We start from the raw sequence: 23,092 nt of genomic DNA, 5'->3' as shown, positions 1-23,092 counted from the left end.
TCCACATTTTAGAGAAAAACACAGTATGAAAAGATTCCAAGGTGACCAGAACATTACGGGGAGGCAATTGTTTTCAGAGATCAAATGGTACAATTCCACTATAATTATAGGTCACTAATGAATATGATTTTGGGGGGAAATCAAACATGTGTCACCTCCTGCTCATACATATAAAGTAGTCCATCCATGTGTGATGTAAAATTAAAAATGAAATTACCATAACCACAGGTCTAGGGAGCTATGTTTTGAATTACAATGACTAGAAATCAATATTTCCATGAGTCCAATCTGTGGAAATTTCTATGCATATTTTGACAATAGATACTATATTCAAGTTTGATAGCTTTTGAAATTTTGGAAATGTGTTTGGTAGCAAAATATTTGTCTTGACTTTCAAAGAAAAATATACTCAAATGCATAAATTCTGTATAATTACAAGAAAAAACACTTTAAATTTATATTAACACACATCTGATAAATACTAAATTCATCACTTGTCCTCTATTTTCCTACATTAATATATATTGCACTGCTCTTGTGACCATACATAAATGTCTGTTTTTTTGTTTCTTATAAAATGAACTCAGTGCCTATTTGCAGTGCTTCCCTTATCAATGAAATTGGAGTGTCTGCTTATTATATTGAAAGTACATAAATGACATAACAGTCATGAGACGTAAGCCGTTACATGACTGCTTCATGCCAGAGAGACATCTGTGGTCGACAACCACTTAAAAGATTAAAACAAATAGAAAAATATATCTTTAGAACTGCATGCGCCAAAACGTGATAATACTGGAATTGAACATGCAACTACAAATGTACAACGCTGCTGTAACAGAAATGTCTCCTCATTTCCTAGTTACTATTATAGGCACTTAAAAGAAATGAACTATTAGTAAATTAATGGTGTTCCTCAGCCAATGGGTCAAGTCGATAGTTTGGGAAGGATACAAATAAGACATCTCACCAACCATATGGTATGTGGTTCCTGTCATGTTATAAACACTTCACAGTACCCCATCATTGCACAATGGTGCGATTGATGAACTTTGTTTCAAGTAGCTTCTAAAATGGAGACATTTTAGCTTTTGATATCATTTCATTTCTTAACACTGGATGAAATTGGCATCTTACTACTAAATGAGAGGTGATATTTATATTTAAGATTGTAGGGGAAACACTTTACCTGTAACCCCTTCGCAAAACAGTGCTATATTTTCAAATACCGTATAATGTAACCCACAGAATCCCACCTTTTTCTTATTGTAGGTGCTAATAGTGAATTGATTTCATTGTATAGTTTGATATATGTTATGGTACATTTGCTACCATAATATAAGCTGAACCTTCAACATGGAAGTCACAGTCTTTTGCAAGACACACTTTGGTATAGGTCAGATAACTAATTTGGGATTATTCAGATTTATATCAGTATATGCTTTTTTTGCTCAGTAAATAATGTATGCTGGCCATGTTTGACATAAACATATATTAATGTTTCAGCTCAATTTGCTATATTCTAAAAAACTACTAAAACAAGGATGCTAAATGTGTACAAAACTGGTCCAGAAATTCAATTTGTAATTTAGAAGTTTCTTCTAAAGGTAAATTATTTTTTTTAACAAACAGTAAACACAGAATGGCTGGAGATATCTCCACAATCTAGTCTTAGCTGCAGCACGCCCTCCCCCAATGAACTGAGAAACAGCAGAATTATTTGGTATAAGAACCAGAAAAAATTCTAGGGTGGGTAATGGATCATCAAGTGACTTAGGCAGTAGCCCGTTTTTTCTAGGCAAATAAACTGCAGTAACACACACAGAAAAAAAAACCTCATCAGATAGAACATCTGAAAAGATCCATATGAATAGTTTACAAATCCTATGTCGAGCTTGATATGAATGGAAAATAAGTAATGGATGAATGATGAATTTTCTCCATGGAGATCTTTGCGCTGTCTAAAGTTGAATGCTTTGTGATCACCTCACTTGTGCAGTTAGCCAAGTCTTAGAACTATTTTGTGTCCCATCCGCTGTAAGAGCCAGTGATGTTTGTGATGAAGCAACAAAGGTTAAAAGCTACTTGTCCAGACATAACTTCTCTTCTTCTCAGAGAAGTAAAACACCCGTCAAAGACAAAAAAAAAAAATCACAAAAATATTAACAAAAAAATGAAACAAAAACAAAAATTTTCCACTGCTCATTCTTGTGCCATCTCACCACCACATTGCTTGCTTATCTCTTAAATCTTGTCACCAAACCATAGCTTAGAGACAAATACTGAGTTTGTTTTTATTTTCTTGGATGTAATGCTCCTCAGTTAAAACCAAGACACTGAGGTAAGACAGTATATGATTTGTGCTAGGAAACAGTAACCAAATATGAATGTTCAACCCTTGTTCCCAACTGTCCTGCAGAAAGAAATGGCGAGAAAATTGATGCATGTTTTCTTTAAAATCTTTCCTCCCAGCGAAGTTAAAATAGATGTATTTGGGTCTTGCTCATCAGAATTGATACCACTTCTTTTCTTTGTATTTTACCATCATCTACAAAAAAAGACAATATTTGAGTTAAAAAAAAGTTTAGTCTCAAACTCAGTATTAGAAGACACCTTAAGTTCAAATTTTCACTTTCCCCCTTATCAGCTTTATCATGCTGTCCAAACTGCAGGTACATGTTATAAAAGCTGAAGGAGCTGAGCAGATTGATATGTAGTGTTATGAAAAAATATTCAGTACAAATTATATTAATTTAAATTTTTGTTCTTTCTGGAGGTCCAGTGGGTGGTCCTATCAGAGACTGGCAGTCATTTATGTATTCACCCTCATACACAGTTGTCAATCACTTGCAAGTCAACATCACTGGACCTCCAAGCTCATAATGAGCAGAGAATTAGAGCATTAAATGGCAAGTTACTCCTCCTGTCCACGGACGAAATGTCACTGTGTTACCTGCGGTGATAATTCAGCCACGGTTATTGCAGTGAACGCTTTCCATAGACTTAACTATGGAAAGCGCAGCCCGGATGTCCACGAGCAGAGAATCATAGCGATTCTCTGCTCGTGGGATTCAAATCGCGGCATGCTGCGATTTCTCGCAGTAAGGCCCATCTATCAAATAAGCTCACCGCAGAGACCTGTCAGTTCTCCCCACTCCTCCCCCGCTTGCGATATTCCACCTCGCCCGAGGATAGGCAGCCTTATACTGAATCTTTTCCCACAAAATGATATATCACTTTTTTTAGCTACTCCTACCCTATAAATGTTGCCTGCAGTTTAGACAGCATGATAAAACTGACGGATTCCCTCTATGGACATCATAATCTTTCAGCTTTTGTCCTTTCATCTCAGCTTTCTAAAAAAACGTTTTACTTGTTGAGTCGACACAGCCACATGAGGGCTTGTTTTTTCCAGGACAAGTTATATTCCCGAACGGTACTATTTAATGCAAAATACATATCCATCTATACATAAACAATTTTTAAATGGGGTGAAATAAGGAAAGAAAATGCAACTGAGACATTTTTTCTTGTGTGGGAGTGTATTATGAAGTTTAACCAAGTAGCAAAAATGACAGGTTTACTTTATTCTGTGGTTAGTACAATTATGAGGACACCAAATTTCTATAGTCTTTAACGTTTTGGGGGATATTGGTTTGGTTTTGGGTTGCATACAACTTATTGGTTGCTTTTTATTTAACTTTGGGGGGGCAGACAAGGTGACAAAAAACAATCCTAAATTCTGGCATTGTGTTTTTTTATGACAGCCTTAACTTTGTGGGATAAATTATGCAATATTTTCATGGTTTAAACTTTTAGGGACATAGCAATACCAATTATATTTTTATACATACAGTGGCATATGTCAGAGTCTTCTGTTGGTGATATACATCAGGGAATGTTTTCATTGTATAAGACAATAAAATGTGAACACAGCCCAACAAATAACTTCTTTACAATAAGTCTTCACTGCAGATAAGTTTTGAAGTTAGAATCTAACGTAAAAGATGTATTCCAACTAAAGGCATTACCAATATGTGATCAATATATCTGTGGTCAGGGGGTCCTTGATCTCCTTAAACAATAGATATATACATTACTGGGTTCTCATTGGTAGTCTCCAGTGTACTCACAAGATTGCAACAAGTATAGCTCTAACACAAAGTCATGCCCCTGTCGTATCTGCCACATCTAGGGTTTTAACTCCACTTAGTAGTGAGCCCAATATCTAATCAGTTTGACAGAGGAAAGGGTTTATAACAGCAGCTGGAAGCCTAGCGAAAACCTTTAAGTCTATTATAGGTTTAAGCCTATTTAGCCATTCCAAAGGTATGGACTAATGGACTGCCTAATATGGACGGCCTAATACTTTTATTCCAAATTAGTATGGATACAATCAAATGATCACAAATTCAAATTTCCTAATGAGTCACAGATTATTATGTCAAAGACTACCTTTGGCGGATGATCTGAATACTAGACAGATTTAGTACTAATTTAGCATAGCCCACCTAGCCTTAAACTGAGTGCCAGCCAAAGATGGATCCATCTTTGACATAAAATTGTAACCCATTTGTTACCATCATGCCTAGTTAGTATCCATTTAGCTGGCAGTCACTTTAGGTCTCTATGGAGGATAAGAGGGTCCATAGATATATAGTGGTACTTTGCGAGGTGGGTCATGCTATATAATTACTCAGTCTGACTAGGAGCTGGATTACCCCCCATAGGTATCCACCAAGGATTTAGAAGAATCTAGTAAAGTGGCCTTTGGGAGACACAATATCTATTGTCTATATGCTCTTAATAGATTTTCTCCTACCTTTTCACCTTAATTGATTTTCACTTGGGATGGTACCCCTGGGGCAACATCATTCCCGTGACTTATTTTCGCTGAAGGGGCTTCTCCTAAGTGTAGCATCATTTTTAGTGGTAAGAATCTCTGTTATAAGGAGAAATCGTAGGGACGAGTCCATACCTGGGCTCCCCTCCCGTTATTGTTGTATCTTTATCTGACACTAATTGCCAAATTGCTCTGGTTTTAATCTAAGTCAATAAAGGTTATTTTTTAATCCTATACTGTGAACAAATCCTTTAATGGGATTAAAAATGTGGAATAAAATTTAATTTAAAGTAAAAACCTATATCAGTAATAATTATTTTACCATTTAAAAAGAGTATTTTCAAGAAAAAAAAGTTTTATGGAATCACTATAAGCTTAATGACCCATACAATAAAGATAATAAATTATTTAGCTTCTGAGCGTGTGGTGCTAAATAAAAGAAGAAGAGAAAGACAGATTGTCTGTTTATCCCCATGCCTCACTAAAAATAAAAAATAAAAGTTAATCAATAAATAATATATATCCCAAAAGGTGGCAATAAAAACTACAAAAGGACTCATAAAAATGAGCCATCAGACATAAACGCCAACGGGAAGCTAACAAAAAGTGATGGCAATAAAGTGTAGCAATGAAAACGCCCCCCCAAAAATCCCCCTGTTTTGAAGGTCCAAAGTAGGTAAGGGGCAAGGCATTTTTTCGAGATATGCCTTAATGGGGTTGTCCAGTTGTAAACTATTGATAGATAGGACAGAGACCCCAGCTCATCAGCTTATGTGCTTGTGCACTGAACTGATTTCTGCATGTAGCAGACAACTCCATTTCCTTTAGGTAAAGGTTAAAGCAAATCTGTCATCTATTTTTTGTGCTATACACCGAATGTACTGTACAGTGTCCAATGTTAAGTGGAATCCATAGATATTGTTAATTCTGTTCAGCATGACTCCACTGTCCATATATTAGCCTTTAGATTTATCCTGCGCCATTTGTAAATTGTGGGCTTGTGCCACACTGACATCAGTCCTGGCCGAGGACTTACAGTGCATGTGCAATCATTGCGGCGCAAGTACAGCGATTGAATGCGTGACGTCTCTAGCGGCTGGAGCTGGAGATGGCCCTAAGGATAGAAAGGAGTGGTTTCTCAAAAACTGGGGGAGGGAAAGAGCCTGGACTGAAGGCAGTGGTGGCCTGTCCATCGGACGGTCCAACGCTAATTTACATATAGTGTCGGATAAATATAAAGGTTTCCTTAAAAAAACAATAGCGGTAAAAGTGCTCAAAATATGATAAATAGAATATTCCATTCAATGATCAATGAATTCAATGTAAAATGTCATGAATATTCCCCACTAATATTAACTGTATTTAATATAACATTTTTGGACTACTCTTGCAGTTTCAGATGTAAAAGAAACGTAGCATGTATTATTCTGACAAAATAATACGTTTGTTCATAATACCTCATGAGCATGTTTTGAGAATGAGTCCGCACTAGCAAGCATGGCAGCTGTCCTATCTTCTAATTCTCCTAATTTCTGTCCCCTCTCATCCAAAGCCCATCTAGCTCGTGCTAGTTCAGCACCAACACCCGTTGCAGCTCCTTTTACTCCTTCCATACCCCCTGGTCCAGGAATGTGCGTAACAACAGTTGGTCGTGGTCTCCCAGACGTTTCTCCAACTAAAACAGTAAATACAGAATTAACTTGAGGTTATCACAATCTTAAAGTATGAGCTAAAGTGTAATTATTTTATAACTTCTATTCTGTCTCATGTCAACCCAGAATCAACCTGTCTCACAATCATTGGGTTTGGTGGCCTTATCATCACATGCAGGCGCTATGAATGATTCTTCTCTAAGGTTGTTATAGGTGATTCCATGGCTTATGACCTTTCCATCTCAAAGTCGGACCTCTAGTCTAAAAGTGGAAAGTATCTAGTTTACACAGTGGCATGCTATCTCAGCACCAACGTTAACCAGGGAATCAGCATCTATAGTTCTACATATGAAGGAAACCAATGACCAGGGTGACACTATTTCCTCTCATTGAAGTGATCACTCTCTGCCTTTGTCCAGTTTTTTAGAAGACATCAATCAAGGTAAGAACTTTATAACATCCCTGTCATCGCAAGTTGATCCCAGCTAGACTCATTGCCTGCAGATTCATTGCCATCAGGTTCAGGTGGGGATGATAAACTTGTTTAAAAATTGATAGCTCTCTCACCAAATAATGCTAATCTGAAGCATATGATGCAACAGTTAGAATCAGCATGGCAGTTAGAGCTTTTTCATATGCTATCTAAGATACAAAATAGGGTGGCTCAAAAAGAAAAGGCTGCTAAAGGAGAGTATTAATTTCTACACTCCACAGTGCAGACAGAAGCACACTCTATTCTGACACGAGACAAAGTATTGACTCCTTTTATACTAGCCTTAAGAGGAACAACATCAAGATCAAGGGGAATCCTGCACAATGCCTGGAAGACAGGCTAGTTTAAACATGTATTAGGACCATAAACTAATATTCTTTTTAAAGACCCAGTTAACACATTTGGAACATTATTTCAGATTTTTTTTTGCTATTTCTCAGCTAATAAAAAATAAAAAAAACGTAGAACTCACAGAGGTCTTCTCTGTCCAGTGACTGTGCTCCTCCTCCAAACAAGCCTTTGAAGAAACCTCTATTAGGGGCTTCAGGTGTTTCAACTGGAGTGAACATCTCTCCTAGCATTTCCTATATAAATATGAACAAATGAAATTCAAAATAGTTATGAATTGTGAACAACATTGCAAAATACTACTCTTGTACATCTTGATTGAACACACAAATTTTTAAAGCAAACAGCTTGGTGACCCATTAAAAATGTTTTTAATCAGTCATGGACTAATTACATGAAAGAGCAAGCCATTCTAATGCTGTGTAGTAATCTGATTTGCTGTAGCCACTAGTTGCTTGTGTTAATATTTTCTCAGTTAACTGCACTAGTTGGCAGGGGATGGAAAATCAATCACTTCTGATGCCCTCCTTTTTTTAATGAGCCCACGTACCTCTAAAATAAGGTTCCAAAGTTATCTATATGCAAATCAGCAGAGTAGAGTCATTGGGCGGAGAAAAGCCAGGTAGTTTCATTCATAACCACACCCCTTTGCTCTAGATAGAAAGTTCATTTTTCCGGATTACACAGGAAAGCCTTTTTAGTCAAATACAGAATGTGGTTAGCACGGCAGCACATGAATCTCTGTAACTTTCCTCAGCCTCATGACTCTTCTCTGCTGACTCTTCACACCTATCCGACTTTCATGGCATATACTGTGAGTCTGAGATGGCAATTCTCCTTTAAATTCACATAAGCGCTCTGTGAAAGAAAGTAAGCAGTCATCAGCATCAGGCGATTTTTTTTCCACTCGCGGGAGGAAAATCGCGGCATTTCTTATTCTAGTGCGGGCATCGCACAGATAGCTTCTATTGCAATCAATGGAAGCCGTCCATCCCGCGGTGATTCCGAAATGTCAATTTCGAAATTACAGTGGATCCACGTCATTGTCGGCGCGACATTTTCTGCACTGTGCATGCGCAGCAGTGCACCAGCCGGCACATCTGCAGAACAAAGAAGACGACATCACATGGTCACCGCCAGAGCACAGGGTATGATTCCGCTGCGAGATCTCACAGTCGGAATCCGATCCGGCCATGGGCATTCCGCCTAAAGTCTAGGGCTCCAGATTTCAGAATTTATTTTGACACCACTGACTCAGCTCCTTTTTTCTGTAATTATTTATTTATGAATAACATGAAAACTGAATAACAAATATTTCATAAGTAGGATCAGATTAGAGCTGGGCAATTTGGGCTAAAGTTAGAATCTCAATTTTTTTCCAAAATGTTCTCGATTTTATTTGCAAAACAAGCTAAAATACTACCCAAATGAATCTTTTAAAATAAAGTAATTGCATGCACAGCAATTCCTTAATATATACTGATTATCTGAACTGTATGGTACAATCAGTGCACATTCTAGGGAACCAGCTAGCACTTTTGGGGTCATTAAACCACCAGCATGCCATCATTAAGCTGGGATTAATTTTCTAAAGATGCTCTTGTGGCAAGCGGCTGTTTCAGCATTATCTAGAAAAGGGAGTTACAAGTTATCAGAGATATAACTTACCAAAGACAATCTCAGGACTCCTCTTCAGTGGCATTGGGCGCATGCACATATTAAGCTGACGACAATATACCTTGCTTATTCTGAATGCTGAAGCGAGTGGAGAGGAGTCCTGGACTTATATCCAGTAAGATATATCTCCTTTTTTTAGAGAATACTGAGACAGCCACCTGTCAAAGGAGCATCTTTAGAAAGTTACCTCAACTACATATTGGCAGGCTGATGATTTAGTGTCAGCGAATGTGCTGACAAGTTCCCTTTTAGGAATTACTGTGCAAACATGTCACTTACTGTATGTAAAAGAATGGGCTTCAAAGAAACATACACAAGTAGAACAGGATTCTACAACCCCAAAAATCCTACCTTCCATCCACTATCAACATTCCCCAGTAATGTTTTCCTCCACAGCCCGCTGTAGGTTTTGAGTCTCCACTGCAGCCCTTCTATATTATTCTCCACCACAACCCCCAGCTCATCTGAATTCCATTATGGAAATTTAGAATTAACCAGATTTGTACCTGTAGATTCTCACAAGTTTCTTGACTGTAGGTAATTCTCTGTATTTCTGTAGGTGAGACGAGATACAAAGCCTGCCCATTGTTCGTGAAGCAGAATGTTCGGGCTATCCGCATGTTGGTTAGCGGCAAGTAATTTACATCCAACAGCGGCCTTAAACTTGGCAAACTTAAGAAGAAAACAAAGTACAAAAATATTTTCATCTTTAAACCATACATGTTAATTTTCAAATGCAATTTACTCAAACTATATATTACTCTAATTTCCGGTTAAATATTTTATACCACACACTTATTTTGTAATGCACAGGTATTAGATAGCACTGAGTCTAGCAAATAATATTGGTCATTAAAACAGTCTTTGGTTACATGAGTTTAAAGTCTGTAATTTGTAGATGTAGTATTTGAGGCTGGAATGGTTTTTGCCAATCCACTGCAAATTTTAGTCCTTGCAACTGCATGACATACAATGTGCAGATTCAATAAATGTACTGTGTGAATGTGGTTCAATAACTGAAAGATAAATTGGCTATTCAATCTGCTACAGTATCTTTTAAAGTGGCTATGGATGTGTAGGTTTTTAATCGTAAGTTATAGGTTTGCTCACTCGTTCTCATTTACGACATGGATTGTAAAATGCAAAATTACACAGTATAAAAACAAACAGCCTTTAAGTGGACAATAACCTTTCACATAACTTCTGATCATCTTACAGCTTCTGTGTACCATAACTCTTTTCATATACTTGCATAAAAATTGAAAAGAAAGTTTCAAGTTCCTGTCACTATGGGTCTCCCTTGTAGAACCTTTGCAATCCACTGCCTTTTATTAGGCAATTAGCTTCTCTAAAAACAGGAACATGGGGTTACTGAGTTATTTCACGCAACAGAAGGGTGGGCATTCAGATACTGCCTTGCAGCTGACGGAAGCAAGGTTATGCAAGGCAGCACAGGAAGTGTGAAAGAGGAAGTCCCAACCAATGGCTGGCTTAGGCCACCCCCCGCCTGTAAATGGGTTGCAAACAGCAGGGCAGCAGAAAAATAGGAAAACCAACATAAAAAACTGAATTGATAGAACTCAAACTGAGTGCAAACAGCAGCAAAACACAATCAATCAAGGGATGCTTTTAAAGTTCATGATGAGAGTAAGAATATTTAAAGCCCATTTACACTGATAGATGATCGCTCAAAATTTGCTTAAATGATAGTTTGAGTGACAGTTTTGAGTTATCATATTTGCATACTTTATAATAGCTAAAGTAGCTACTATATAATATGCAAGCAGAGCGGGACACAGACGCGCCCGCTAATAGAAGAATACAGCTGTTTTGCATAGTGACTGAATTCACAGCAGGACACAGGCACAGAGAATCTTATCAGCGCAGCCGGATGATAATAGCCTGCTCCGCTGATAACAGCTAATCTCTCAATTCTAGCAAGCTAGAATTCAGTGATTAATGACTCGTGCACAACAACTGCACAATGTCCCTGCATTTAGACAGAACGAGAATCGCTCAAAAGACGGCTTTGAGTGATTTTTGAGAGGTTCTCATTGTGTCTAAAAGGGCCTTAACCCCATAACGCTCCATGATGTACGGTTAGGTCATACAGTTTCGGGGTTTGTATGGAGGGAAGGGAGCTGATCTTGTTCCATACAATGTAGGAGCCCGCTGCTTCTTACCACTGACACCTGCCACAACAGTTGCAATCATTATTCATGCTAATCGTAGCTGTTAAATACCGTCATCAACTCTAACGGTGGCATTTACATGGCCTGATCAGCGTTCAAGGGTTCCAAACGGCCCCTGTGATGAGATCACCAGGTGCTGTGCGGTTTTGATGGCACCCGGGGGCCTCCGGAAAGCCCCCAAGGCTGCCATTGCAGATTACTTATCAAGCCATGCCTGTGATGTGCATTGATAAGTTTGCCTGTCAAATCACAGTATAATGCAATTGCAGGAGCAATCAAACCATTGATGGGACTAAAAAAAAAAAAAGTGAAAAGCCATTTCAAAAAGTTTTATTAATTATAAAAAAAAACCTTTTCCCATATTTATAATAAAAATCTAAATAAAAGAAACCAAAAAACATTAGGTATTCCTGCGTCCATAAAAGTCTGATCGATTAAAATAAAGCATTGTTTACCATGCATAGTGAAGGTTGTCTGGAAAAAAATACACATCAGAATTGTGCCTTTTTGTGCCTGGAGAGTCCTATGTGTATTAGATGGTTACATATATACTGTTATATATACTGTCTAGAGTTGAGCGAGCACCCAAATGCTCGGGTCCGCTTTATTCGAGTCGAGCTTTTCGTAAAATTCAAGAGCTCTACTCGAGTAACGAACCCCATTGACTACAATGGGAGACTCAAGCATTTTTGTAGTATGTAGGACGCCGGGTGCCGAGTTTTTTTTTTCTTCCTAGGTTCCTCTCTCTCTCTCTCTCTCTCTCTCCCCAGACAAAAAAATTGCCAATGATACGTGCTGCGTCGTGGTGGGGAGGGCCCAAAACAGGCACATCACAGCGGAGAAGAGCCAAAAACTGGGGCGGGGTCGAACATGGCTTGATGCTTGTTCGAGTAACGAGCACCATCGAGTACGCTAATACTCGAATGTGCATCAAGCTCAGCAGAGTATGTTCGCTCAACTCTAATACTTTCCATTGGAAAGTATGTGTATTAGATGGTTATATATACTGTATATTGTATTCGTATTGTATACTTGAAAAAGGCTTGTTCTGCTGAAATGCGTTGTATGTATAAAGGACTCTCCAGGTGGAGAGTCCTTCTGTTACCTCTTCATTCTGACTGCACGGATTGGCTGTGGACTTGGTTATGCCTGGCATAGGACGCAGGACCTACAGCATTATTATACAAGGCCTTCCTGGACCAAGAGAGGGGGGAGTTATTTACCGTGTATACTGGGTTCCTCCCCTCTCCCGAGTGAGTACAACCCATTTCATTTTTGCTTGGAGCACAATAGAACTCTTCTTTATATTCATTGTGTGACCCCCATCATGTCTTGATGGGGGGGGGGGGGGTTATCTTTGTTCATTATTGCAGCTCTCCACTGAGTGGATCGCAAGTGGATTGGACAGTCTCCCTCAGTTATAACTTTATTGTTCTCACCTCCCAAGGCGCTGTCCCTATCTTATGCTTTGATATTTTTAATGTTTGATCCACAAGGATCATTAAGACTAGAGATGAGCGAACGTACTCGTCCGAGCTTGATACTCGTTCGAGTATTAGCGTGTTCGAGATGCTCGTTACTCGTGACGAGTACCACGCGATGTTCGAGTTACTTTCACTTTCATCTCTGAGACGTTAGCGCGCTTTTCTGGGCAATAGAAAGACCGGGAAGGCATTACAACTTCCCCCTGCGACGTTCAAGCCCTATACCACCCCCCTGCAGTGAGTGGCTGGCGAGATCAGGTGTCACCCGAGTATAAAAATCGGCCCCTCCCGCGGCTCGCCACAGATGCGTTCTGACATAGTTCAGGGAAAGTGCTGTCTTGCTGGAGTTGCTATAGGGAGAGTGTTAGGAGTATTTTAGGCTTCAAGAACCCCAACGGTCCTTCTTAGGGCCACATTTAACCGTGTGCAGTACTGTGGAGGCTGCTTTTTGCAGTGTTGCACTTTTTTTTTTTTTGTATATCGGCCGTGCAGAGCTTTGCGCCCTGCAGTAATTATTCATACTCCAGGGCCAGAAGTGGTGGTTAGGCAGGGACAGAAGACATATATTGTGAGGCAGGGACAGAAGACATATATTGTGAGACAGGGACAGAAGACATATTTATTGAATATAGGCAGTGGGCCTTTGCAAAAACATTTGGGGAAAAAAAATTATTTGGGCTGCCTGTGACTGTCCTCAGTGTTCTGGGTCTGTGCTGGGTGTAGTTGTCCTCCTAATTCATAGGCAGCCAGATAAGTGTTACAGCAGGCTTGCGCAAAATTATTTCCTGGCTCTGTGTTGGCTGTTAAATCACCGCTGTATTCCAGTCCACAGTGCAACAGTCTGCAGTTATTTGACATACTCCAGGGCCAGTAGTGGTGACGCAGAGAGAGAAGACATATACAGTGTATATAGGCAGTGGGCCTTTCCAAAAACATTTGGGGAAAAAAATCTATTTGGGCTGCCTGTGACTGTCCTCAGTGTACTGGGTCTGTGCTGGGTGTAGTTGTCCTCCTAATTCATACGCAGCCAGCTAAGTGTTACAGCAGGCTTGCACAAAATTATTTCCTGGCATTCCGTAAGCGAAGTCAGCCTCCAACCACAGGCCAATAAGCGGCACATTAAAGTACAGCGTTTTGTTTCTGCATTACTGGTAATACAGCATGCTGAGGGGTAGGGGTAGGCCTAGAGGACGTGGACGCGGGCGAGGACGCGGAGGCCCAAGTCAGGGTGTGGGCACAGGCCGAGCGCCTGATCCAGGTGTATCGCAGCCGACTGCTGCGGGATTAGGAGAGAGGCACGTTTCTGCCATCCCCACATTCATCTCACAATTAATGGGTCCACGCGGTAGACCTTTATTAGAAAATGAGCAGTGTGAGCAGGTCCTGTCGTGGATGGCAGAAAGTGCATCCAGCAATCTATCGTCCACCCAGAGTTCTGCGCCGTCCACTGCTGCAACTCTGAATCCTCTGGCTGCTGCTCCTCCTTCCTCCCAGCCTCCTCACTCCATTACAATGACACATTCTGAGGAGCGGGCAGACTCCCAGGAACTGTTCTCGGGCCCCTGCTCAGATTGGGCAGCAATGGTTCCTCTCCCACCAGAGGAGTTTATCATGACTGATGCCCAACCTTTGGAAAGTTCCCGGGGTCTGGGGGATGAGGCTGGGGACTTCCGGCAACTGTCTCAAGACCTTTCAGTGGGTGAGGAGGCCGATGACGATGAGACACAGTTGTCTATCAGTGAGGTAGTAGTAAGGGCAGTAAGTCCGAGGGAGGAGCGCACAGAGGATTCGGAGGAAGAGCAGCAGGACGATGAGGTGACTGACCCCACCTGGTTTGCTACGCCTACTGAGGACAGGTCTTCAGAGGGGGAGGCAAGGGCAGCAGCAGGGCAGGTTGCAAGAGGCAGTGCGGTGTCCAGGGGTAGAGGCAGGGCCAGACCGAATAATCCACCAACTGTTTCCCAAAGCGCCCCCTCGCGCCATGCCACCCTGCAGAGGCCGAGGTGCTCAAAGGTCTGGCAGTTTTTCACTGAGTGCGCAGACGACCGACGGACAGTGGTGTGCAACCTTTGTCTCGCCAAGATCAGCCGGGGAGCCACCACCACCAGCATGCGCAGACATATGATGGCCAAGCACAGCACAAGGTGGGACGAAGGCCGTTCACCGCCTCCGGTTTGCACCGCTGCCTCTCCCCCTGTGCCCCAACCTGCCACTGAGATCCAACCCCCCCTCTCAGGACACAGGCACTACCGTCTCCTGGCCTGCACCCACACCCTCACCTCCGCTGTCCTCGGCCCCATCCACCAATGTCTGTCAGCGCACCGTCCAGCCGTCGCTAGCGCAAGTGTTGGAGCGCAAGAGCAAGTACGCCGCCACGCACCCGCACGCTCAAGCGTTAAACGTGCACATAGCCAAATTTATAAGCCTGGAGATGCTGCCATATAGGGTTGTGGAAACGGAGTCTTTCAAAAGTATGATGGCGGCGGCGGCCCCGCGCTACTCAGTTCCCAGTCGCCACTACTTTTCCCGATGTGCTGTCCCAGCCCTGCACGACCACGTCTCCCGCAACATTGTACGCGCCCTCACCAACGCGGTTACTGGCAAGGTCCACTTAACAACGGACACGTGGACAAGCACAGGCGGGCAGGGCCACTATATCTCCCTGACGGCACATTGGGTGAATTTAGTGGAGGCTGGGACAGAGTCAGAGCCTGGGACCGCTCACGTCCTACCCACCCCCAGAATTGCGGGCCCCAGCTTGGTGCTGGTATCTGCGGCGGTGTATGCTTCCTCCACTAAACCACCCTCCTCCTCCTCCTACGCAACCTCTGTCTCGCAATCAAGATGTGTCAGTAGCAGCAAGTCGCCAGCAGTCGGTGTCGCGCGGCATGGCAGCACAGCGGTGGGCAAGCGTCAGCAGGGCGTGCTTAAACTACTCAGCTTAGGAGATAAGAGGCACACGGCCCACGAACTGCTGCAGGGTCTGACAGAGCAGACCGACCGCTGGCTTGCGCCGCTGAGCCTCCAACTGGGCATGGTCGTGTGTGACAACGGCCGTAACCTGGTGGCGGCTCTGCAGCTCGGCAGCCTCACGCACGTGCCATGCCTGGCCCACGTCTTTAATTTGGTGGTTCAGCGCTTTCTGAAAAGCTACCCACGCTTGTCAGACCTGCTCGGAAAGGTGCGCCGGCTCTGCGCACATTTCTGCAAGTCCCACACGGACGCTGCCACCCTGCGCACCCTGCAACATCGGTTTCATCTGCCAGTGCACCGACTGCTGTGCGACGTGCCCACACGGTGGAACTCTACGCTCCACATGTTGGCCAGGCTCTATGAGCAGCGTAGAGCTATAGTGGAATACCAACTCCAACATGGGCGGCGCAGTGGGAGTCAGCCTCCTCAATTCCTTATAGAAGAGTGGGCCTGGTTGGCAGACATCTGCCAGGTCCTTGGAAACTTTGAGGAGTCTACCCAGATGGTGAGCGGGGATGCTGCAATCATTAGCGTCACCATTCCTCTGCTATGCCTCTTGAGAAGTTCCCTGCAAAGCATAAAGGCAGACGCTTTGCGCTTGGAAACAGAGGCGGGGGAAGACAGTATGTCGCTGGATAGTCAGAGCACCCTCCTGTCTATATCTCAGCGCGTTGAGGAGGAGGAGCATGAGGAGGATGAGGAGGAGGGGGAAGAGACAGCTTGGCCCACTGTTGAGGGTACACATGCTGCTTGCCTGTCATCCTTTCAGCGTGTATGGCCTGAGGAGGAGGAGGAGGAGGATCCTGAAAGTGATCTTCCTAGTGAGGACAGCCATGTGTTGCGTACAGGTACCCTGGCACACATGGCTGACTTCATGTAAGGATGCCTTTCCCGTGACCCTCGCGTTACATGCATTCTGGCCACTACGGATTACTGGGTGTACACACTGCTCGACCCACGGTATAAGGAGAACCTTTCCACTCTCATACCCGAAGAGGAAAGGGGTTCGAGAGTGATGCTATACCACAGGACCCTGGCGGACAAACTGATGGTAAAATTCCCATCCGACAGCGCTAGTGGCCGAAGGCGCAGTTCCGAGGGCCATGTAGCAGAGGAGGCGCAGAGATCAGGCAGCATGTACAGCACAGGCAGGGGAACACTCTCTTAGGCCTTTGACAGCTTTCTGGCTCCCCAGCAAGACTGTGTCACCGCTCCCCAGTCAAGGCTGAGTCGGCGGGAGCACTGTAAAAGGATGGTGAGGGAGTACGTAGCCGATCGCACGACCGTCCTCCGTGACGCCTCTGCCCCCTACAACTACTGGGTGTCGAAGCTGGACACGTGGCCTGAACTCGCGCTGTATGCCCTGGAGGTGCTTGCTTGTACTGCGGCTGGCGTCTTGTCAGAGAGGGTGTTTAGTGCGGCTGGGGGAATCATCACAGATAAGCGTACCCGCCTGTCAACCGACAGTGCCGACAGGCTTACACTCATCAAGATGAACAAAGCCTGGATTTCCCCAGACTTCTCTTCTCCACCAGCGGACAGCAGCGATACCTAAACAATACGTAGGCTGCACCCGCGGATGGAAGCATCGTTCTCTATCACCATCAAAAACGTGGACCTTTTAGCTTCATCAATCTGTGTATAATATTCATCCTCCTCCTCCTGAAACCTGACGCAATCACGCCGAACGGGCAATTTTTCTTAGGCCCACAAGGCTCAGTCATATAATTTTTGTACGTTTCAATGCTCATTAAAGCGTTGAAACTTTCACCTGAACCAATTTTTATTTTAACTGGGCTGCCTCCAGGCCTAGTTACAAATTAAGCCACATTAACCAAAGCGATTAATGGGTTTCACCTGCCCTCTTGGTTGGGCAGGGGCAATTTTTCTGACGTACATTAGTACTGTTGGTACACCAATTTTTTGGGGCCCTCGCCTACAGTGTAATCCAATTAATTTTTTGCCCACCTGCATTAAAGCTGATGTTACATCAGCTGTGTTGGGCACTGCAATGGGATACATTTATGTACAGCCGGTGGGTTCCAGGGAGCCACCCATGCCGTGGGTCCACACGGAGTTGTAACTGCATGTGTCCACTTCTAAAGAACCCCAGTCTGACTGGGGCATGCAGTGTGGGCCAAAGCCCACCTGCATTAAAGGGGTTGTCCCGCGAAAGCAAGTGGGGTTCAGCACTTCTGTATGGCCATATTAATGCACTTTGTAATGTACATCGTGCATTAATTATGAGCCATACAGAAGTTATTCACTTACCTGTTCCGTTGCTGGCGTCCTCGTCTCCATGGAGCCGTCTAATTTCAGCGTCTAATCGCCCGATTAGACGCGCTTGCGCAGTCCGGTCTTCTCCCTTCTGAATGGGGCCGCTCGTGCCGGAGAGCTGCTCCTTGTAGCTCCGCCCCGTCACGTGTGCCGATTCCAGCCAATCAGGAGGCTGGAATCGGCAATGGAACGCACAGAGCCCACGGTGCACCATGGGAGAAGACCTGCGGTCCACTGTGGGTGAAGATCCCGGCGGCCATCTTCGCAAGGTAAGTAAGAAGTCACCGGAGCGCGGGGATTCGGGTAAGTACTATCCGTTGTTTTTTTTAAACCCCTGCATCGGGTTTGTCTTGCGCCGAACGGGGGGGGCTATTGAAAAAAAAAAAAACCCGTTTCGGCGCGGGACAACCCCTTTAAGCACGACATTACCTCAGCTGTGATGGGCAATGCAATGGGATATATTTATGTACCGCCGGTGGGTTCCCGGAAGCCACCCATGCTGTGGGTGCACACGGAATTCCCATTGCGGAGTTGTACCTGGCTGTGACTATTTATAAAAAACCGCGGTCTGACTGGGGCATGCAGACACCTTGACAGAATGAATAGTGTGTGGCACATAGGTTCCCCATTGCTCTGCCCACGTGTGCAGCTCCTGATGGAGGTGGCACAGGATTGGATTTCTCATTGCTTCTGTACAGCATTGTGGGCTATCGCCCCGCCCCTTTTAAAGAGGGTCACTGCCTAGCCGTGCCAACCCTCTGCAGTGTGTGCCTGCGGTTCCTCCTCATGGCAGACGCACTTATAAATAGACATGAGTGTGGCGTGGCATGAGGGCAGCTGAAGGCTGCGCAGGGACAGTTTGGTGTGCGCTGTGGACACTGGGTCGTGCGGGGGGGGGGGGGGGTTGGGCAGCATGTAACCCAGGAGAAGTGGCAGCGGAGTGTCATGCAGGCAGTGATTGTGCTTTGTTGGAGGTAGTGTGGTGCTTAGCTAAGGTATGCATTGCTAATGAGGGCTTTTCAGAAGTAAAAATTGTTGGGAGGGGGGGGCACTCTTGCCGCTATTGTGGCTTAATAGTGGGACCTGGGAACTTGAGATGCAGCCCAACATGTAGCCCCTCGCCTGCCCTATCCGTTGCTGTGTCGTTCCCATCACTTTCTTGAATTGCCCAGATTTTCACAAATGGAAACCTTAGCGAGCATCGGCGATATACAAAAATGCTCGAGTCGCCCATTGACTTCAATGGGGTTCGTTACTCCAAACGAACCCTCGAGCATCGCGATAATTTCGTCCCGAGTAACGAGCCCCCGAGCATTTTGGGGCTTGCTCATCTCTAATTAAGACCAATAGTCTGACACTTCCTGTTCTGTAGAGAAAACATCAGTCATCTCATTATCATTACAGGCAGGATTACAATGAAAGGTGACACCTATCTATATATAAGACAGGATCCACCATTCACAATAAGTAACAACCACAATTCATCTATTTCCCCCTCTCTATATAATGACCTTTGCACATATCATAGAGCATATCTACAATACTATCCCATAGAAATAAATGGGTTCATTGTGTGAATAGCCCATGAGGCTGCTGTAAAGCATCTCTCTGAATTCTGTTAACTGCAGCTCAGCCAAGATGGCTGCCCCATAGTGACAATACAATAAAAAAAATCTACAATCAGAAAATACAGATTAGAAAAATGGAAATTTTTCACTCTTTGGTTTTAAGTAGTAATAAAATATATGTGATACCTTTCCTTTAAAGTCAAGCTGAATTCATTTTTTTGCTTATTTGTACACATACACTGTATCTTGTACACTAAATAACATTTTAAGTATCTGTAAAGCAGTTTGACTGCATTGTTTTTCCCTCCAAAGTATTTGCTGTAGTTTGCTACACCACACATACAATATGAGACACAATTGTGCCACATTTTGCAACTTTTCTCCTCTCTCTCTAAAATGAAAAGTGACGGGAAAGTTCGTCTAGTCTTGTTGGAGTCTTTGTTAATGGTTAATTTCTGAATTTAAAAAAGTAAGAAAACAAATTTAAAAAAAAATCACATGCAGAAAAAGAATAAACAAAATTACAGTGTAAATATGCAATAATGGTGCACGCCACAGGTCCCTGACCTTAGGTCCTTTTGAATTACAAATGTACGATAAAATAAAAAGTGAGTCCTTTATTCACCCATTCGAGTGTGTAAAGCAATTCTTTATGTACTTTTTTATGTCGCATTTGCACTGACTGGTGAATAAAATAATCAATTTTTCTAATGTTGTCTATTAAGATTAAAGCCTCTTTTACACACACTATCCACACCTGAAAAACGTTCCTGTGTAAATGGGGCTTAATTTCACCTGCTTTGGTGCAAATGAAGTTACAGGTGCACTAGAAGGGCAACATCAAAACAACCTCCAAAAAGGAATGGTTTTTGAGGTGGTGGACACAGACAGTTAATTTCTCCTTATCCTCCTGATTGTTCTCTAGTGTTGCATTTTCTAAGTGTCCTTTTCACTACTGGTAGCATGAGGTGGTTCCTGCCACCCAACCAGGTTGCATAGGTTGTCCTGATTCTCTAGCATGACACATCCGAATGTGCTGTCACAAGGCATGTTGCGTCTTCCAGCACAGTCTCAAGAACATGAAGTAGATACAACGACATGGGCAGTTTCAGGAGACGAGCTAGACAGAGCTGTAGAAGGGCATCAACCTAGCATCAGGACCTGTATCTGCTCATTTGTGTGGAGAGGAAGAGGAGAAGCAATGCCAGAGCCCCATAAAATGACTTTCAATGGCTTAATGCTCTGCATGTTTATGGGCAAACTGTCAGAAACCGTCTCCATGGGGGTAGCATGAGGGCCTGGTGTCCTGCAATGGGACCTGTGTTCATAGCCTAGCACCATGTATTTCGACTTTCATTCAGCAGAGAACACTAGAATTAGCAGGTCTGCTATTAGCACCCCGTTCTCTTCACAGATGGGAGTATGTTCACACTGAACAAATGTGACAACATGAAAGAGCCAGAAGACACAGTGGTAAATGTTATACTGCCAGCATCTTCATTCAGCATGACCAGTTTGACGGTGGGTCAGTTATGGTTTGGGGAGGCATATTCTTGAAGGGCCGCACAAAGTTCCATGTGATAGCTAAAAATACCTTGGCTTCTGGTCAGTAGAAATCCCCAGAGACATGGTCAGACCTTACACTGGTGCAGGGGCCCTGGGTTCCTCTTGGTGGAGGACACTGGCCAACCTCATGTGACCGAAGAGTGTAGAAAGTTCCTGGTTGACAAAAGCATTTATGCCACAAACTGTCCAAAAGCTCACAGATGCCCTGATTCAGGTCTAGGTGGAGATCCCACAGGATACCATCCACTGTCTCATCAGAACATGCCTAGACATGATCAGCAGTGCACACAGTCATGTGTGGGCCATATACACTACAGAAATACAGAATGAGTTCCTGTGATGAAATTCATGCAAACCTGGGAGGTTTGGAATCCAGCCCTCAATTGGTTGATTTAGGTTTCCACTGACAGTTGATGCTTCATTTTATTTTCAATTAATCACACTATTTATGTCAGTAAAGATTTGCAACTTGGATCTTTCGTTAATCAAGCTCCAATGTCTGATTTAAAGGGGTTGTCTCGCGGCAGCAAGTGGGGTTATACACTTCTGTATGGCCATATTAATGCACTTTGTAATATACATCGTGCATTAAATATGAGCCATACAGAAGTTATTCACTTACCTGCTCCGTTGCTGGCATCCCCGTCTCCATGGATCCGTCTAAATCTGATGTCTTCTTGCTTTTTTAGACGCGCTTGCGCTGTGCGGTCCTCTCCCCTTCTCCTAGGTCCAGGCACGAGCGGTGTTCTGGCTCCGCCCCCTTCTAAACGTCATCGCGTAGCTCCGCCCCGTCACATGTGACGATTCCAGCCAATCAGGAGGCTGGAATCGGCAATGGACCGCACAGAGCCCACGGTGCACCATGGGAAAGGACCCGCGGTGCATCTTGGGTGAAGATCCCGGCGGCCATCTTGGTGAAGGAAGAAGAAAGAAGAAGGAAGATGTCGCAGAGCGGGGATTCGGGTAAGTAATATGTTTTTGTTTTTTTTTAACACATCCCTTGTGGTTGTCCTGCGCCGAACGGGGGGCCTATGGAAAAAAAACAACCTGTTTCGGCGCGAGACAACCCCTTTAAGTTTTCCCTCAACTTTTCTGAGCAATATTTGTGTATTGGTAGATTATATATATATATATATATATATAGACAGATAGATAGGTAGATAGATTTTTATATTTTTGCTCATAGCTGGTGTAAGATTTTAAGTCATGCAGACGATTCCAACAGCACCATAACAGGTATGCATTATTTAATAGAACTGGGCACAATTCTCTCCGGCTTCCCAATATAAATTGACAATATGGACAATCCCTTTCAAGATGGACCAACTATTATGGTGCAGGGTCTTACCAACCAGGCAAAAGGGTCCATTGTTTGTCCCCCCCCCCCCCATGTTCTTTCTGTGACTCTTGAGTCAGTTTATCACTTCCTTTGCTAATACAACACAGTTCCATTGGATCACCTATAGTCTGGCCTTGTAGCACATGTGGGAATAGAAGACTATATTGAATACATATAAATGTTAGAGTTTGGAGTCAAGATATTTCTTACCTAAAAGTCATAATGTGTCCATTGGCACAGAAACATGCAAGGCAGGTACTATTACTCATTGACACTATATCTCCACGGAGGACAAAAGAAGTCTCTGTAATGTTGTGTTTATAAATGCAGTTCTGGGAGGGCAGTGATATCACCTTCGCCTGTTTTTCTGAACATATTACTGCATATTGGTTTTCACTGATTTCCTGAGACGAAGACGGTGAGACTGAAACTGGCCTCCTTTTTTTCAATCGCTCCTTGTCATCCTTATCTTCAGGTGCATTAGGTTCCCTCCAAGATTCATATGCTGGTGGGATTATAGCTCCTAGTGTGTCCAGAAATGCCATTCTTAAGATTGCACCCTTTAGCCTCAATATTGTACCTGTGGAAGAGAAAAAAATATCATTTACCACTTATTTCAGAAATCAACAAATAAATATAAAACACATCATTTAGTTAATTCACTAGATGCTGGCATAAAG

The 23,092-nt window shown here is 43.4% G+C and overlaps 1 protein-coding gene across 2 annotated transcripts in view; it reads right to left on the bottom strand.

Moving 5' to 3' along the window:
• Positions 1-414: 414 nt before the first annotated feature.
• The window catches only part of STXBP5 (syntaxin binding protein 5), a 429,990-nt gene continuing 407,312 nt past the window's right edge, over positions 415-23,092 (bottom strand). For both annotated transcript variants that reach the window (XM_066595949.1, XM_066595950.1), the window contains 5 exons: positions 22,623-22,992; positions 9,520-9,685; positions 7,461-7,572; positions 6,301-6,518; positions 415-2,548 (listed from right to left, as the gene is read on the bottom strand). In XM_066595949.1, the coding sequence (XP_066452046.1) occupies positions 2,507-2,548; positions 6,301-6,518; positions 7,461-7,572; positions 9,520-9,685; positions 22,623-22,992 (908 nt within the window). In that variant the 3' untranslated portion in view covers positions 415-2,506. The remainder of the gene's footprint in view (positions 2,549-6,300; positions 6,519-7,460; positions 7,573-9,519; positions 9,686-22,622; positions 22,993-23,092) is intronic.

The sequence above is a fragment of the Eleutherodactylus coqui genome, chromosome 3, assembly GCF_035609145.1.
Source record: "Eleutherodactylus coqui strain aEleCoq1 chromosome 3, aEleCoq1.hap1, whole genome shotgun sequence".
In the NCBI taxonomy this organism is placed as follows: domain Eukaryota; kingdom Metazoa; phylum Chordata; class Amphibia; order Anura; family Eleutherodactylidae; genus Eleutherodactylus; species Eleutherodactylus coqui.
Note: the sequence above shows the minus strand (reverse complement) of the source record. Positions and strands in the feature narration are given on the sequence as shown.